This window comes from Ranitomeya variabilis, chromosome 3, assembly GCF_051348905.1.
Source record: "Ranitomeya variabilis isolate aRanVar5 chromosome 3, aRanVar5.hap1, whole genome shotgun sequence".
Lineage (NCBI taxonomy): Eukaryota > Metazoa > Chordata > Amphibia > Anura > Dendrobatidae > Ranitomeya > Ranitomeya variabilis.
In genome coordinates, this window is record NC_135234.1 from 624,222,159 (window position 1) to 624,239,699 (window position 17,541).

Consider the following 17,541-nt stretch of genomic DNA (forward strand, 5'->3'; position numbering starts at 1 on the left):
CTATGTTACAATGTTGTTGCCAATAAAAAAAAAATAAAACAAATCCAATGTTCTAGAACCAAATGTGTGTACCACAAAATGTAGTAATGTGAGCACCAGTTCCCAAATTCACTCTGACAAAACAACCCAATTGTTCACATAGCCGTGTGTTCCATAGTTTTAAAAGCGAACATGATCGGCTCCCACCTTGTCAAGCAATTAATCTTGCAGACTATTTGCATATGGAACCTGGCATCATGGAGCGTGATGGCTGAAGCAGGTTTTCTGCCGCTGCATGTGCCGCGGCTGTGTGACAGGCACTACACATGCATGGCGAGGCCAACAAATAGGCCTTGGATGTGCATGTGTTCTGCCTGTCACACAGCCTCTGAACATGTGGCTGAAGATCATAATCCGCACTACGTGAAGCCGGGGCCCATATGCTACAAGTCTGCAAGTGTTTTGATTGACAAGGAGGGAGACGATCATGTTCGCTCAACTCTATTGAGTTAACACTATTGAACTCAGGATGCTGGAATACGTCCAGAGTCAAATAGTGGCGACACTTGGCCACGTGAACATTGCTACCACCTCACCTGACTAATAACCTTAAGGTACCGTTACACTAACGATTAACCAACGATCACGACCAGCGATACGACCTGGCCGTGATCGTTGTTAAGTCGTTGTGTGGTCGCTGTAGAGCTGTCACACAGACAGCTCTCCAGCGACCAACAATGACGAAGTCCCCGTGTAACCAGGGTAAACATTGGGTTACTAAACAGGCCCGCACTGTATTGTTTACCCTGGTTAACATTGTTAATGTGAAAAAAAAAAAAAACAGTACATACTTTACATTCCGGTGTCTGCCACGTCCATCGCCGTCAGCTTCCCGACTGACACGGAGTCCTGGCAGTAAAGTTACAGCAGAGCACACCGGTGACGTCAACGCTGTGCTGTGCTATAGGGCCGGCACAGTGCGGGAAGCTGACGGCGATGGACGTGACAGACACCATAATGTATGTACTGTTTGTTTTTTTTACATTTACAATGTTAACCAGGGTAAACATCGGGTTACTAAGTGCGGCCCTGCGCTTAGTAACCCAATGTTTACCCTGGTTACCAGTGAAGACATTGCTGGATCGGTGTCACACACGCCGATCCAGCGATGACAGCGGGTGATCAGCGACAAAACAAAGGTCCTGATCATTCGCAGCGACCAACGATCTCCCAGCAGGGTCCTGATCGTAGGTCGCTGTCACGCATAACGATTTCGGTAACGATATCGTTGCTACGTCACAAAAAGCAACGATATCGTTAATGAAATCGTTATGTGTGTGACGGTACCTTTACAGTAGGTTTGAAAATTGATATATTTTGTAATCCTCTTTATGTGTTTTTAACACCTCATAGTACAATGAGAGACAGGCCAAAAAAAATTACAACAAATAACTGGATAAAATTGTGTCACACATTACAGATAAATGAGGTGTTAAAAACAAAAGATTTGTGTACGGCGCACTGTGTGAGTTGGTGCAAACTTTATTATAGACCAAGAAACTCAGTTTTTGAAATCCAAATAAAACAATTTTATTAAGGGTGACACAAAAAGAAAAATGGGGAAAGGTTCTAAGGGGTAGGAACTTCTGCAATTAATGGTGATTGATATCCCCCAGTTTGGGAGTGGGTGGAGGGGGGGGGGGAGGAGGAGGAGGAATCACCATACTGGACAATACTCGATGGTATGCCGACGTCTGACCACCCTGTGGTCGACGGCGGCGAGAATGCCAACGCAGGAGGGGAGGGAGGAGGCACGACCAGTGTCCTTGGCTCTCTGGACTGGCTCTGGCTACTCCTGCTCTGGCTAGACCCCGGCCGAGAGCTCGGTCTTGTTATTGGAGCAGCCAGAGCCGCCGTAGGGGGGGTTGTTCTTGGCCGTTTTCTCCTCTCTCCCTCTGGGTGTTGTTCTGCCTGCCGTCTTTGGGTCCTTGAAGGCCTGGCAGGAGCAGGACTTTGCGGCTCTGTTCTATGGTGTCGTCGGCGGTGGCCCTCGGCACGCGGAGCTCTGTGTGGCGGCTCTGCAGTAGGAGTCGGAGTCATGCTAGCCAGCAATGGTACTACGGGCATTGTAGTCGCTGACTGCATGACCCGAGCCTGCTGCAGAGCAGTCACGTACGCATTGTTGCAGGCCTGCATCACCGAAATCTGGAGTTCCGGCGTAAGATGTTCCACCATGCCCTTCGCAATGGCACTAAAGAAATGTTTTGCCGGCCTCGAGAGCTCGGATTCCATATTTTCAAGGCGCCGGTCGATATTGGACAGAGCAGTGTCCATTCTATCGCCCAGCGCCTTGAAACAATTCTGGAATACCGTGCTCAAATGGAAAAATTCGGGCAGTAGCGGCCTGTCCGAGGCCCGCTGACGCTGTCGGGAAAACCCGAAGGAAGGAGCGCCAGTGGCCTCGGCCAGGGGAACATCTGATGGACCGGCTGCCGGTTCTCCAGATGGTGGTGCAAGCCTGCTCTCGCTGTGGGATGGCTGTGACGGCTCAGATGGTGATTCACGAAGGACCGCTCCAGAGGGCCGAACAGGCTCGAGGGTGCTGCTGTGTGTTCTGTGAAAACGTAAGGAAAACATTAGTATACAAAATATAACATTTCATATTCGCCACCTCCTGTGTGTAATAAAAAGTTATTGCATCACACACTATAAAATGTTACATAATTTTAAAGGGTCAGTTCCGTCTGTCAGTCCTAACGGTATTAATTCGCTGATTGTTACGGCCAGCTGCCTGTCATGGCTGACGCGACCAATCAGCGCCGGGCACAGTCCTGAATTAAATGGCCGCTCCTTACTCCCCGCAGTGAATGCCTGTCGCCCGCACACTCCCCTCTGTCATGGATAAACACTTACCGGTGGTAACCGTTTCCGCCGTTAAGATGTAACCAAATTTTTACTATTGACACTGCCGATGCCGCATCAATATTAAAAATTGAAAAAATTTTGTGTTTAAAAATTACCATGCTATACTCACCCATGGTTGCCGTTTGTAACGGCCGCCATGGTTTACGCTTATCGCCGGAACTGTCATGACGTCACGGACATGTGACCGAGACGTCATCACAGGTCCTGCGATCAGACCAACCCTGGGTACAGAACCTGCCGTGGACTACAAGGTCTCCCGTGTCAATTATTTTAACGTTATTGGAAACAGTGATAAACCTGGATGGGCAATATACTACGCCACTATGAAATATTGCACGTGGCTGGCCAATATACTATGTGTCTGTGTGCTGTATACTACGTCACTGGGCAATATAATAAATGGCTGGGCAATAAACTACGTGGCTGGGGAATATACTACGTGAATATGCATGTTGTGCAATACCCAATGTGTGGGAATAGGTTATACTTACTGTCGGCGGCCAAGGACCGGTCTCAGGAACTGCAGAATTCTGCTGTACTTATATGGTATTGACCTTGCTGCTGCAGCACCACTACGAGTCTGTCCCTCCTTCCGCAGGCCCCGATTGAAACGGTCCTTCATGGAGCGCCATCTGGTCTTCAATTTTTTGACTGTGAAAAAGTCAAATAAATATATTTTTTAATTGATAACGCAACCGTGTGCGATGATACAAAAGTTGAACACATCACAGACGGTTGTGTATCCTGGCCTGATGGGTCGGAGCGGCATTTCGGAAATACTTACCAAATTTAGCTTGGTCCGTGGGTGAAGCGCTGTCAAAGCCATCCCACAGCGATTTGGCCACCTCAGCCCACATGCGTCTCAAAACCACCTGGTCCGCGTGCCGGGGGTCACGGGGGTCCCACAACGGGCCTCTCTCCTGGATTGATGCTACCATGATGTCTACATCAATGCCCTCATCTTGGTCCCGTTGTGAAACCTAGAATAATAGGAAAATATTAATGTTTGCAATATAAATAAAAATTGGTCTCCCTCCCTTCCTCCCTCCCCCAATAAAAAAAAAAAAAAAATTGACTAGGTTGTTTGAAAAAATACTTACTCGCCATCTTGCCACCACAGCTTGGCCCCGAGGTCGCTGCTCCTGCTGGCTCTGTTCCTCTTCACTTGAAGAAGCCTGGAAAATAGTTTAAAAAAATTGAGTGACACGTCTGCAAATGACACCGAATAGTAAGCAACAGTAGATCATGTACTCACCGCACTCCCCAGCGGTGTTGTGTTACTCGAGTCGCTTGCCATTGTACTAATAACAAGATGAAATTCTAAAATGAAAAAAAAATAAATTATTTTACTATGCACAATACAGAGGCACATATAGGAAAATATCAAAAAATCCATACATTAACATTATGACCACAACAACAGTGCACGCATAGTACAATGCCAACTGAACAAGCGCTGAGCAAACAACACCGCCATACATTGAAAGAAAAAACAATGGCAGAGACGACACAATGCCAGGGTATAGCAAAAGCATAATACCAGTCCCAGGAAAGATAACAAAACAAATAAACAACAGACCCTATGTACTAAACCAAAAAGACAAAGATTTTTTAAAGCCAAATTTTTACAGCATTGATTTCCAAAAAGCCCCAAGAAAAGGCAAACCATAACGCCATACGTTACAATAGAAAAAAACAACAAAATAAATAAAAGAGTGCGGCTACATATGAAGCCCTGAAATTCATCAGAACATGATTAAAAAAGAAAACATTTCTATTTAAAAAAAACACAGTGGAACAACCGCATGCACAGAACAACCCAAAATAAACAGCACAATAGATTTAAGAAAAAAAAAATAACCCCCCAAAAAATAAAGGAAAGAAAAGTCAATCCTGGATACACCACCATACTTTACAATAAAATCAACAAGGCCGGAGACAATGAAACGCCATCATATACAACGCCATACATCACAACCAGAATAAAAATACACCAATGTCCATTACACAACCACAGTGCAGAACTAAACATACACAACTTGCAATAAACAATTTAAAATAAAACATTAAAATGCCCAGAATCATTCTATACTTACACCTCTTGAAAGCAGATGATGAGGTCTGGTCTCTGTGGTATGCTGTAGCAAAAGTGACAAACAATGCAAACATGTTTTTTATATATGGGGGATGTTTTTTCACTGTCTAGACACAGTCTAGACACTTTTTGTGTAATTTTAATTAACGACGCATGCGTCGCACAACGCATGTACGACGCACGCACTTGCGTCCCGTGCGTTGTCAATTGATTTCTATGGGGAATGTAATGCAATTACGACGCACGGGTGACGCAAGTGCGACGCACGCGTTTTTACGATGCTACAAAAATGCAACATGTAGCGTCGACCGCGCCCCGCCAGGTGCGGCCAAACGACGCATGCGTCGTGCGTTGCACAAAAACGCATGACAACGCATGTACATGCGCCCCCAATGTTAAAGATAGGGGCGCATGACGCATAAGTCGTTATGCGTCGACGACGCTGCGTCGCAAGACGCAAATGTGAATGTAGCCTTAGCTGGCTACAAATAGCATTTAAAAGCCGTGATATTTTCAAAAGATGGTGCTACTAGGTACTAACCATGCAGGCTGCCCAAACTTTTGCATTGTCTCATTTTTCTTTTTCTAATATTTAAAATTATAAGAAAAACACCTGCAAAGGCTTCCTAAGCGCTTAAAAAGGTCAATTACTCTGTTTCAGTAGGTTTCACAATCATGGGGAAGACTGCTGACTTGACAGATGTCCAGAAGGCAGTAATTGACACACTCCACAAGGAGGGTAAGCCACAAAAGGTCATTGCTAAAGAAGCTGGCTGTTCAGAGTGCTGTGTCCAAGCATATTAATGGAAAGTTGAGTGGAAGGAAAAACTGTGGTAGAAAAAAGGTGCACAAGCAATCGGGATAACCGCAGGCTTGAAAGCATTGTTAAGAAAAGGCCATTCAAAAAATTGGGTGAGATTCACAAGGAATGAACTGCTGCTGGAGTCATTGCTTCAAGAGCCACCACACACAGACGTATCCAGGACATGGGCTACAAGTGTCGCATTCCTTGTGTCAAGCCACTCATGACCAATAGACAACGCCAGAAGCGTCTTACCTGGGCCAAGGAGAAAAAGAACTGGACTGTTGCTCAGTGCTCCAAGGTGGTGTTTTCAGATGAAAGTAAATTTTGCATTTCATTTAGAAATTAAAGGTTCCAGAGTCTGGAGGAAGAGTGGAGAGGAACACAATCCAAGATGCTTGAGGTCTAATGTGAAGTTTCCACAATCAGTGATGGTTTGGGGAGCCATGTCATCTGCTGGTGTAGGTCCACTGTGTGTTGTCAAGAACAAAGTCAGCGCAGCCGTCTATCAGGAAATTTTAGAGCCCTTCATGCTTCCCTCTGCCAAGAAGCAGTTTGGAGATGGAAATTTCATTCTCCAGCAGGACATGGCACATGTCCACACTACCAAGAAATTTCATTCTCCAGCAGGACACGGCACATGTCCACACTACCAAACGTACCAATACCTGGTATAAAAACAACAGTATCACTGTGCTCGATTGGCCAGCAAACTCACCTGACCTTAACCCCATAGAGCAGTGTTCCCCAACTCTGGTCCTCAAGAGCCACCAACAGGTCATGTTTTCAAGATTTCCTTAGTACTGCCCAGGTGATAATTTGATCACCTTCACAGACAATAATTCCATCACCTGTGAAATACTAAGGAAATCCTGAAAACATGACCTATTGGTGGCTCTTGAGGACTGGAGTTGGGGAACACTGCCATAGAGAATCTATGGGGTATTGTCAATCGGAAGATGAGACATCAGATTCAACAATGCAGACAAGCTGAAGGCTACTATCAAAGCAACCTGGGCTTCCATAACACCTCAGCAGTGCCACAGACTGATCGCCTCAATGCCACGCCGCATTGATGCAGGAATTGATGCAAAAGAAGCCCCTACCAAGTATTGGATTTCGGATTTTAAATTCATTCTTCAAGCTGGTGTTATAAAAGTACCATATTCTAATTTACTGAGGTAATGACTTTTGGGTTTTCATTTGCTGTAAGCCATAATCATCAACATTAACAAATAAACACTTGAAATAGATCGCTCTGTTTGTAATGACTCTATAATATACGAGTTTCACTTTTTGCATTGAAGAACAGAAATAAAAACTTTTTAATGATATTCTAAATTTTGTTAGAAGCACCCATATATTAGTTGCATAACTTGATATTTTATGCACATTTAAGTTTTATTTTTATTTGACAACCCAATTAAGGGATGTATCTTACAACCTAACAATCCTGTAATCTAATGCCAGCCATTATATGGTGTTTCCTATGGGTGCACTGACACTTCAATAAGTTTACCTTAGTACATGTTTGGACGTTCCCTTTTCATTTTGATTCTCAGGTAATATGAAATGTTTTCAAGTCCAATCAGGATGTTACAACTATGCTGGCATCACTGAATGGCCTCCCATTCCTCACACACCATCTTATTCACTGCTCCAGGTCATGTTGTGACTTCTGTCTGCTGCTGGCTCCATGTTCAGTGTCTCTTGCTTTCTGCCTGCTCTCTGCATTCTTCCTGGCTGTGTGCATAGGGGGCGGTGACAGAACTCTCTGGTTCTTATGGAATGCACCTGTCTAATGTGTCCCTGACCAATTACCAAGATGCCTCTAGTATTTAGGGCAGCTCCACCCTGTGGAACTGGGCTGTGCAACGTCTTCACTCAGTTAGTGTCTTGCTACTGAGCTGCTAGGTCTTGCTCTGTGTTCCTCCTTTTCTGGAGGCTCTACTCCTAGCTTTGCTTGTTGATTCTCTGTCTGCCGTCCAGGAGGCTGTATATCCTGGTCTCAGTATCTTTGTTCTTGCCTTGCTTAGTACTTGTCTGTCCGCCCTCCAGGAGGCAGAATATCCTGGTCCCTGTATCTTTGTTCTTGTACCTTGTCTTGTTCCATTACCTTGTCTGAACTCTGTCCCACCTCTGTCTCCTTGTCTGTGGCTTCTTTCCCTGCTGTGTCCTCTGTTTGCCTGTGCTCTGTTCTCTTGCAGCTTTGCTTATGCTCCGCACTCTTGCGGCTCAGCTTGCTCTGTACCCTTGCCTCTCTGCTGGCTCTGTACTCTTGTGGCTCTGCCTGTGCTCCTTACTCCTGCGGTTCTGATTCGCTCTGGTTCTGCTGCTGCAGAATCTCTTGCTGCTCTACAGCTCTTACCTGCAGCCTTGCGGTTCTCCTCCGGAGTGAACAGGTCCCAACCTGTTCCTTCATACTCCACTAGCTCCTGTCTATTCCAGTACTAGCATCCGCTGTATGAACAGGTCTCTACCTGTTCCTTCATAAACCACACCAGCCTGCCCTGTGTCTCAGCTGTGCCTGCCTGCCCTGTGTCTCAGCTGTGCCTGCCTGCTCTGTGTCTCAGCCGTGCCTGCCTGCCCTGTGTCTCAGCTGTGCACGCCAGCCCTGTTTCTCAGCCATTCCTACCTACCCTTTGTCTCAGCCGTGCCCACCTACCCTGTGTCTCAGCCGTGCCCGCCAGCCCTGTCTCAGCCGTGCCTATCTACCCTGTGTCTCAGCCGTGCCTACCTACCCTGTGTCTCAGCCATGCCTACCTACCCTGTGTCTCAGCCGTGCCTACCTACCCTGTGTCTCAGCCGTGCCTACCTACCCTGTGTCTCAGCCGTGCCCGCCAGCCCTGTTTCTCAGCCGTGCCTGCCTGCTTGTGTCTCTGCCGTGACTACCTGCCAGAGTACTAGCTGTGCTCACCAGCCCCTCTGCTACTCGTACCTATCCTAGTGTGCCGTCTCCTAAAGTGGGATCAGCAGCCACAGCCAGGCACCACCCTGGAGTAGCACCTGGCAGCTGCCTGCCGCACAAGTCTGACCTCACCATCAGAGGCTCCAGTGAAAACCAAGGCAGCTGTCCTAGTCTGGTAGTCTGGTTTGTGGCACAGTGGGTCCACAAACCCCCCCTCCCGAGCTCACACCCACCAGTCAGGGTGTGAGCGTGACACGGGAACTAATGCCAGATACATAAACAAGCAAACTTACCATAAGAGAACAGTGATGCTTTTATTAGCTTTTCAATGTTGAAGTTTTTTACAGTATTCTACAATGTCATTAATATGCACAGTAGTCTGACAGATCGCTCCAACAGGATGGATATCTATGCGAAATGTTTCATTTTACAAAGAAGCCACCACTTGAATTTTTTATTGCAAGAAAATAATTTATTTTTGACCTTTCTAAGCCACTGGGTTTTTACAAAAAACATGACTATTACTTTTCTAGAGTGAGGCCTATATTTCAATCAATGTTATCATTCCTATTTTTTATCTACACAAACACCATCACAGCACGTCACAAACTGGAAACAGCGCTATCCACTATACAACGACTGTGAGCATCCGCCATTAACTGAGAATGGTTACGTATCATAACTATACTGACAAATTCTCCGAGGATTTTTGTCTAACAATTAGGGAACACCAGATCTATAGAATTTATGTCTGCAATATATATTACAGAAATTAAAAGAAAGATAATTTGGCAAATAAACCTTGGAGCTGGATGACTGACCTTCACAATTCTAGACTTTCACCCTAATGAGCTGTTGCAGGATCAGTCTTTGGGAAGATCCACGGAAGCTGATGGTTAAACTTTCCATTTAAAATGTTTATAACCTTACCAGCTAGATCAGCAAGCACCTACAAATAGAAACTACAGGAATAAAACATTTGTAGACATTTTAAAGATGCGTTCTAACACTGTCAATGTATTGGCTGTACTGCATATGCATTGCCCAGACTTTCTAAAATAACACGAAGCCGGGCAGACACATGAGTCGGTGTGTTCCACTTTCTAAATTAACTCTATTAAAAGTTAATAGTTCATTAAACATTTATGGGGTACTAGATTGCTATTAGAGATAACTAAGTGCATTCCACGGGCTCAATGAGGAGGTCTAGAAAATGAGTGTGACAGCTATAATGGAATTTTTGTAATCAGTCATGAGGTAGAGGGATTGGTAGGAGTCATACTGTGCATAGGTCTGCTGGGGCTGGTGTACTGAACTGTGGCCTTCTAATCTTGTGCTGGAGACTTTGTAATGTCTTCTCTTCAGCAAGGCTCTGTCCTTCTTCTAATCTTAGCAGACAGGAGGTTGTGATCCTTCAGGATTAAACATTTAGAATTATGTAAACTCCACAGGGGAAAGTAAAGTTAAACAAACGAAAAAAAATCATGTTATTTATAAGGGGACAGAAATAGGACTGGAAGTGCCTAGAAGACTCAGCACTTAGGTGTAAGAACACTCGAGAATGTAGACCACGGGCAAATGTCCGAAATGTTCACATCAGTGCCATCCACTGGTAGCTCATATGTTAAACAATACACATTAGATGGCTCTCGGCCAAGATATTGTTGGCTGACCGCTGTCTCTCGACATCCCCACGTATAGCAATGCTTGGTCTCTGTGAGAAAGCTGCTGCCAGTCACCTGGCAGTGACAAACGGTAACTCTGCACTGAACAAAAGGAAAAAGGATCGAATTATTGAATTCCATCCATATATCCCCTGACAATCTGTCAGTACACAGTCAGGAGGAAACTATGCACATTAAGTGGACAGCTGATATTGGTGGGTCCGGACAACTTTATATAGTGCTTGGTGGCCTTTAATATCAGTTAATCTAAACAGCTCATGTAATAAAAAGACGCATCCTCACAAATCTGAAATGTCTCTTGAAGGCACGAATTACATTTCCACAGTGCGCATACATGGCATGGCTTCATGCAAGATAAATCTATTGTGTTATAGAGTAAGGCAGTGTGCACATGTTGCAGATTTGGTGCGCTTTTGTCATGCTTTTTTCTGCTTGAATTTGTGGCAAAACCTGATGCCAGCAAAGTGAATGCGAAACCTGAAGTGTCATGCACACGCTAAGTAGTTTTGACTTGCAAATTTGGTGCAAAAAATAATCTGCTACATATCAATTCTCCGTGTGTTTTTCAACATTGACTTCACTCAAATCAATGAAAAACACAAGCAGAAACGCAGAAATGCTGCAGAAATTTTACTCAACATGTGCACATACTCTAACAGGAATGGATATGCCCCGTGTGCACATACACTAGAGCACTCACACCAATGGCAGGCAGCTTTATCACATCTGCACGGGATCTCTCATATCCTGGAGAACCAATCAACATGACCAAAAAAAGTTGGACTTTTTATTCAAAAGTGACCCAAATTGACCAAGCGAGCAGCAAGGTGGCTCAGTGGTTAGCACTGCAGGGCTTGAATTCTGGGTTCAAATCCCACCAAGGACAACATCTGCAAAGAGTTTGTATGTTTTTGTGGGTTTCCTCCATTTTCCTCCCACACTTCAAAGACGTACTAATAGGGAATCTAGATTGTGAGCTCCACCGGGGACAACGAGGATAACGTCTGTAAAGCACTGTGGAATATGATCGCACTATGCAAGCAAAGCATAATAAATAAATCATTTTTGTAGTGAGTCAAATATGTTTGAGCCTTTATGCAAGGATTAGGGCAAGTATAGGCTTAATATGGCTGTAGTGGGGCAGCACTGTTAGTGCTGTTGCCTTCCTTCACTGGTGTCATAGGTTCGAATTTGACCAAGGGCAACATCTGCATGGAGTCTCTTTACATGGAGTTTGTTTCCTTCGTCACTTCAAAAAACAGACTGACGGGTTAATTTCCAATTTATAGGAAAGCCTCAACAGTGGCAAGTATAGATGTGAGTAATGACAATCTCGGTGCCACTATACAAATTTACAATAAGTAATGGAGGCTGTTAATGTTGTAGCCTGTAGTGCATACATATATTATGATATCATAAGTAACCGATCATGTCACTGCTGTCATGATTACCCGGCGTGAGTAAGCGATGGTTTCACTGCCGTCACGAATAGCCGGTGTGAGTTAGTGAGTGAGTCACTGCTGTCACAATTAGCCGGTGTGAGTTAGCGATCATGTCACTGCTATCACGATTCGCCAGTGTGAGTAAGCAATGTCACTACTGTCACGATTCCCCCGTGTGAGTAAGTGATCATATCACTGCTGTCACGATTCCCTGGTGTGAGTAAGCGATGTCACTGCTGTCACGATTACCTAGTGTAAGTTAGAGATTTAACGATTCCCCGGTGTGAGTAAGCGATCATGTCACTGCTGTCACGATTCCCCAGTGTCAGCAAGCGATCATGTCACTGCTGTCACGATTCCCCAGTGTGAGCAAGCGATCATTTCACTGCTGTCACGATTCCCCAGTGTGAGCAAGCGATCGTGTCACTGCTGTCACGATTCCCCAGTGTCAGCAAGCGATCATGTCACTGCTGTCACGATTCCCCAGTGTGAGCAAGCGATCATAGCACTGCTGTCACGATTCCCCGGTGTGAGCAAGTGATAATGTCACTGCTGTCACGATTCCTTGGTGTGAGTAAGCAATGTCACGATTCGTCTGTGTGAGTAAGCGATGTCACTACTGTCACGATTCCCCGCTGTAAGTAAGCGATCAGGTCACTGCTGTCACGATTCCCCAGTGTGAGCAAGCGATCATGTCACAGCTGTCACGATTCCCCAGTGTGAGTAAGCGATTCACTGCTGTCACAATTAGCCGGTGTGAGTAAGCGAACATGTCACTGCTGTTACGATTCCCCAATGAACTCATTTAAATTGAGGACTGGCCTTTTTCACTGAGGTTACAGATGTTCCCAGCAAAAGCACCTGAATCTAATAGAGGCCGCTAACGAGACCAACACTAAATCAATGTTTATAAGTCCTCGTTTTTGTCAGTCACAGAGTACAACAGATTATTTTTGTAGACCACAAGCTGCAATCTTCTATCCCAAAAATAGTTAAGGTCATCTGAAGAATATGTCCCACACATGAGGAGACGCCGGTGTGAGTAAGCGATGTCACTGCTGTCACGATTAGCCGGTGTGAGTAAACGATGTCACTGCTGTCACGATTAGCCGGTGTGAGTAAGCGATGTCACTGCTGTCACGATTAGCCGGTGTGAGTAAGCGATCATGTCACTGCTGTCCAGATTCCCTGGTGTGAATAAGCGATGTCACTGCTGTCACAATTAGCCAGTGTGCGCAAGCGATCATGTCACTGCTGTCACGATTCCCCAGCGTGAGCAAGCGATCATGTCACTGCTGTCACGATTCCCTGGTGTGAATAAGCGATGTCACTGCTGTCACGATTAGCTGGTGTAAGCGTTGTCACTGCTGTCACGATTTGCCGGTGTGAGTAAGCGATGTCACTGCTGTCACGATTCGCCGGTGTTTGTAAGCGATCATGTCACTGCTGTCACGATTCCCCGATGTAAGCGATCATGTCACTGCTGTCACAATTAGACGGTGTGAGTAAGCGATCATGTCACTGCTGTCACGATTCCTCAGTGTGAGCAAGCGATCATGTCACTGCTGTCACGATTCCCTGGTGTGAATAAGCGATGTCACTGCTGTCACGATTCCCTGGCGTGAATAAGCGATGTCACTGCTGTCACGATTAGCCGGTGTGAGTAAGCGATGTCACTGCTGTCACGATTAGCCGGTGTGAGTAAACGATGTCACTGCTGTCACGATTAGCCGGTGTGAGTAAGCGATGTCACTGCTGTCACGATTAGCCGGTGTGAGTAAGCGATCATGTCACTGCTGTCCAGATTCCCTGGTGTGAATAAGCGATGTCACTGCTGTCACAATTAGCCAGTGTGCGCAAGCGATCATGTCACTGCTGTCACGATTCCCCAGTGTGAGCAAGCGATCATGTCACTGCTGTCACGATTCCCTGGTGTGAATAAGCGATGTCACTGCTGTCACGATTAGCTGGTGTAAGCGTTGTCACTGCTGTCACGATTTGCCGGTGTGAGTAAGCGATGTCACTGCTGTCACGATTCCCCGATGTAAGCGATCATGTCACTGCTGTCACGATTCCTCAGTGTGAGCAAGCGATCATGTCACTGCTGTCACGATTCCCTGGTGTGAATAAGCGATGTCACTGCTGTCACGATTCCCCGATGTAAGCGATCATGTCACTGCTGTCACAATTAGACGGTGTGAGTAAGCGATCATGTCACTGCTGTCACGATTCCTCAGTGTGAGCAAGCGATCAGGTCACTGCTGTCACGATTCCCTGGTGTGAATAAGCGATGTCACTGCTGTCACGATTAGCTGGTGTAAGCGTTGTCACTGCTGTCACGATTTGCCGGTGTTTGTAAGCGATCATGTCACTGCTGTCACAATTAGACGGTGTGAGTAAGCGATCATGTCACTGCTGTCACGATTCCTCAGTGTGAGCAAGCGATCATGTCACTGCTGTCACGATTCCCTGGTGTGAATAAGCGATGTCACTGCTGTCACGATTCCCTGGCGTGAATAAGCGATGTCACTGCTGTCACGATTAGCCGGTGTGAGTAACCGATGTCACTGCTGTCACGATTCCCCGATGTAAGCGATCATGTCACTGCTGTCACGATTCCCCAATGAACTTCTCATTTACATTGAGGACTGGCCACTTTCACTGAGGTGACAGATGTTCCCAGCACAAGCACCTGAATCTAATAGAGGCCGCTAATGAGAGGAACACTAAATCAATGTTTATAAGTCCTCGTTTTTGTCAGTCACAGAGTACAACATTATTTTTGTAGACCAAAATCTGCAATCTTCTATCCCAAAAATAGTTAAGGTCATCTGAAGAATGTGTCCCACTCATGAGGAGACGACTTCTTGTGCATCCAAACTAAGAGAAACTCTCCAGTGAAAACAGAGGAATCCTTGTGAAAATATGTCATCCAAACACACAAGATGAAAGTTTTGCATCATCTGCAGCGCTTTAGCATTAAAAATGCATCAGCATCTGAGGCCGTCTGAGCAGATGTTACCATAGTAACGCTCCCGCATCCTCAGCGGCAATGTGCTGTGATTTTACTCTTCTATTAGGAAAGCCAGACAGATACTTTCTAAGCCCGTTTAATGCAAGCACAGGGCGATCTGGGAGGTTACAGCGGGCTTGTAATAACACCAGAGAGCAACAGATGGATCCCCTAATCTACGAGGTGTTCTATATTACCGGTGTAAGGATAAGGCCGGTGTCAGGCGGCAATAACCTGGCTACGCTTTATCATCCATATTACAGCTGCACACCCAGAGCCTGGCGGCTCGAATAAAACAAAGATCAATCTTATCGCTTCTTATGTCCTACTTCTTAAAGTGGCCTCTAAATGGAGGCTCAGTGGTTAGTAAACACTTCCCATGACCGACAATGCACCTTTTTAAGATGCTTAGAAAGAAATAAGTACATAGAGCCCCCGACATGTGAAAACACAGCTGGTGTCCGCTGTATACTACAGCTGTCAGCCTGCTATATCAGCCGTGACCAATCTTGGCAATTTAACTGCATAAATGCCACAGCCAATATCAACAGCATCACCTAGATATAAACCGTGAGCTACCTCTCTTACCCCAAGGCCAAGTATAACAATATTTTAGTGGAAAATTTGTACATTTTCATTATTTTATGCCACTTTGGGCTTATTCCAATGAATAAGTCGTCATGAATAACTTGAGGGATGCAGGTTTTAAAACCGTATCACTTTTGTTGGCTTTCCAATATATAGGCCCCCTCAAAAATCAGTTGAAAACTGAATAGGTCCGTTTTGAAAATTTCTTTGAAAGCATTTAAATAAAATTGAACAGTAAAAATAAAATTCCACTGAGCTTAACCCCTTCATGACCCAGCCTATTTTGGCCTTAATGACCTTGCCATTTTTTGCAATTCTGACCAGTGTCCCTTTATGAGGTAATAACTCAGGAACGCTTCAACGGATCCTTGCGGTTCTGAGATTGTTTTTTCGTGACATATTGGGCTTCATGTTAGTGGTAAATTTAGGTCGATAATTTCTGAGTTTATTTGTGAAAAAAACGAAAATTTGGCGAAAATTTTGAAAATTTCGCAATTTTCACATTTTGAATTTTTATTCTGTTAAACCAGAGAGTTATGTGACACAAAATAGTTAATAAATAACATTTCCCACATGTCTACTTTACATCAGCACAATTTTGTAAAGAAATTTTTTTTTTGCTAGGAAGTTATAAGGGTTAAAATTTGACCAGTGATTTCTCATTTTTACAACAAAATTTACAAAACCATTTTTTTTAGGGACCACCTCACATTTGAAGTCAGTTTGAGGGTTCTATATGGCTGAAAATACCCAAAAGTGACACCATTCTAAAAACTGCACCCCTCAAGGTGCTCAAAACCACATTCAAGAAGTTTATTAACCCTTCAGGTGTTTCACAACAGCAGAAGCAACATGGAAGGAAAAAGTGAACATTTAACTTTTTAGTCACAAAAATGATCTTTTAGCAACAATTTTTTTATTTTCCCAAGGGTAAAAGGAGAAACTGGACCACAAAAGTTGTTGTCCAATTTGTCCTGAGTACGTTGATACCTCATATGTGGGGGTAAACCACTGTTTGTGGGCACGGCAGGGCTCGGAAGCGAAGGAGCGCCATTTGACTTTTTCAATGAAAAATTGGCTCCAATCTTTAGCGGACACCATGTCGCGTTTGGAGAGCCCCCGTGTGCCTAAACACTGGAGCTCCCCCACAAGTGACCCCATTTTGGAAACTAGACGCCCCAAGGAACTTATCTAGATGCATAGTGAGCACTTTAATCCCCCAGGTGCTTCACAAATTGATCCGTAAAAATGAAAAAGTACTTTTTTTTTTTCACAAAAAAATTTTTTAGCCTCAATTTTTTCATTTTCACATGGGCAACAGGATAAAATGGATCCTAAAATTTGTTGGGCAATTTCTCCTGAGTACGCCGATACCTCATATGTGGGGGTAAACCACTGTTTGGGTGCACGGCAAGGCTCGGAAGGGAAGGCGCGCCATTTGACTTTTTGAATGAAAAATTATCTCCATCGTTAGAGGACACCATGTCGCGTTTGGAGAGACCCTGTGTGCCTAAACATTGAAGCTCCCCCACATGTGACCCCATTTTGGAAACTAGACCCCCCAAGGAACTTATCTAGATGCATAGTGAGCACTTTAAACTCTCAGGTGCTTCACAAATTGATCCGTAAAAAATGAAAAAGTACTTTTTTTTCACAAAAAAAATTTTTTAGCCTCAATTTTTTCATTTTCACATGGGCAACAGGATAAAATGGATCCTAAAATTTGTTGGGCAATTTCTCTTGAGTACGCCGATACCTCATATGTGGGGGTAAACCACTGTTTGGGTGCACGGCAAGGCTTGGAAGGGAAGGCGCGCCATTTGACTTTTTCAATGGAAAATTAGCTCCAATCGTTAGTGGACACCATGTTGCGTTCGGAGAGCCCCTGTGTGCCTAAACATTAGAGCTCCCCTACAAGTGACCCCATTTTGGAAACTAGACCTCCCAAGGAACTAATCTAGATGTGTGGTGAGCACTTTGAACCCTCAAGTGCTTCACAGAAGTTTATAACGCAGAGCCATGAAAATATAAAATTATTTTTCTTTCCTCAAAAATTATTTTTTAACCCACAATTTTTTATTTTCCCAAGGGTAACAGGAGAAAT

At 44.8% G+C, this 17,541-nt stretch overlaps 2 protein-coding genes across 3 annotated transcripts in view; both read right to left on the reverse strand.

Moving 5' to 3' along the window:
* ADCY6 (adenylate cyclase 6) overlaps nucleotides 1-17,541 on the reverse strand; it is a 289,333-nt gene that overhangs the window by 88,687 nt on the left and 183,105 nt on the right. The window lies entirely within an intron of this gene.
* On the reverse strand, nucleotides 1,509-4,400 carry LOC143816717 (uncharacterized). The gene is made up of 5 exons (XM_077297461.1): nucleotides 4,160-4,400; nucleotides 4,005-4,079; nucleotides 3,689-3,884; nucleotides 3,396-3,555; nucleotides 1,509-2,593 (listed from the first exon to the last, which is right to left on the reverse strand). Exons 1-5 carry the CDS (start codon nucleotides 4,298-4,300, stop codon nucleotides 1,609-1,611), a joined length of 1,557 nt encoding a protein of 518 aa, XP_077153576.1. The 5' UTR covers nucleotides 4,301-4,400; the 3' UTR covers nucleotides 1,509-1,608.

What these genes read in the sequence shown, in the direction of transcription:
- LOC143816717 (XM_077297461.1), bottom strand. Translation starts at nt 4,300, where the DNA reads ATGGATTTTTTGATATTTTCCTATATGTGCCTCTGTATTGTGCATAGT. An exon ending in CTGTGGTGGCAAGATGGCGA is followed by an intron (nt 3,885 to 4,004) that starts GTAAGTATTTTT and finishes CTATTATTCTAG; the next exon opens with GTTTCACAACGGGACCAAGA. An exon ending in CCGGTCCTTGGCCGCCGACA is followed by an intron (nt 2,594 to 3,395) that starts GTAAGTATAACC and finishes ACGTTTTCACAG; the next exon opens with AACACACAGCAGCACCCTCG.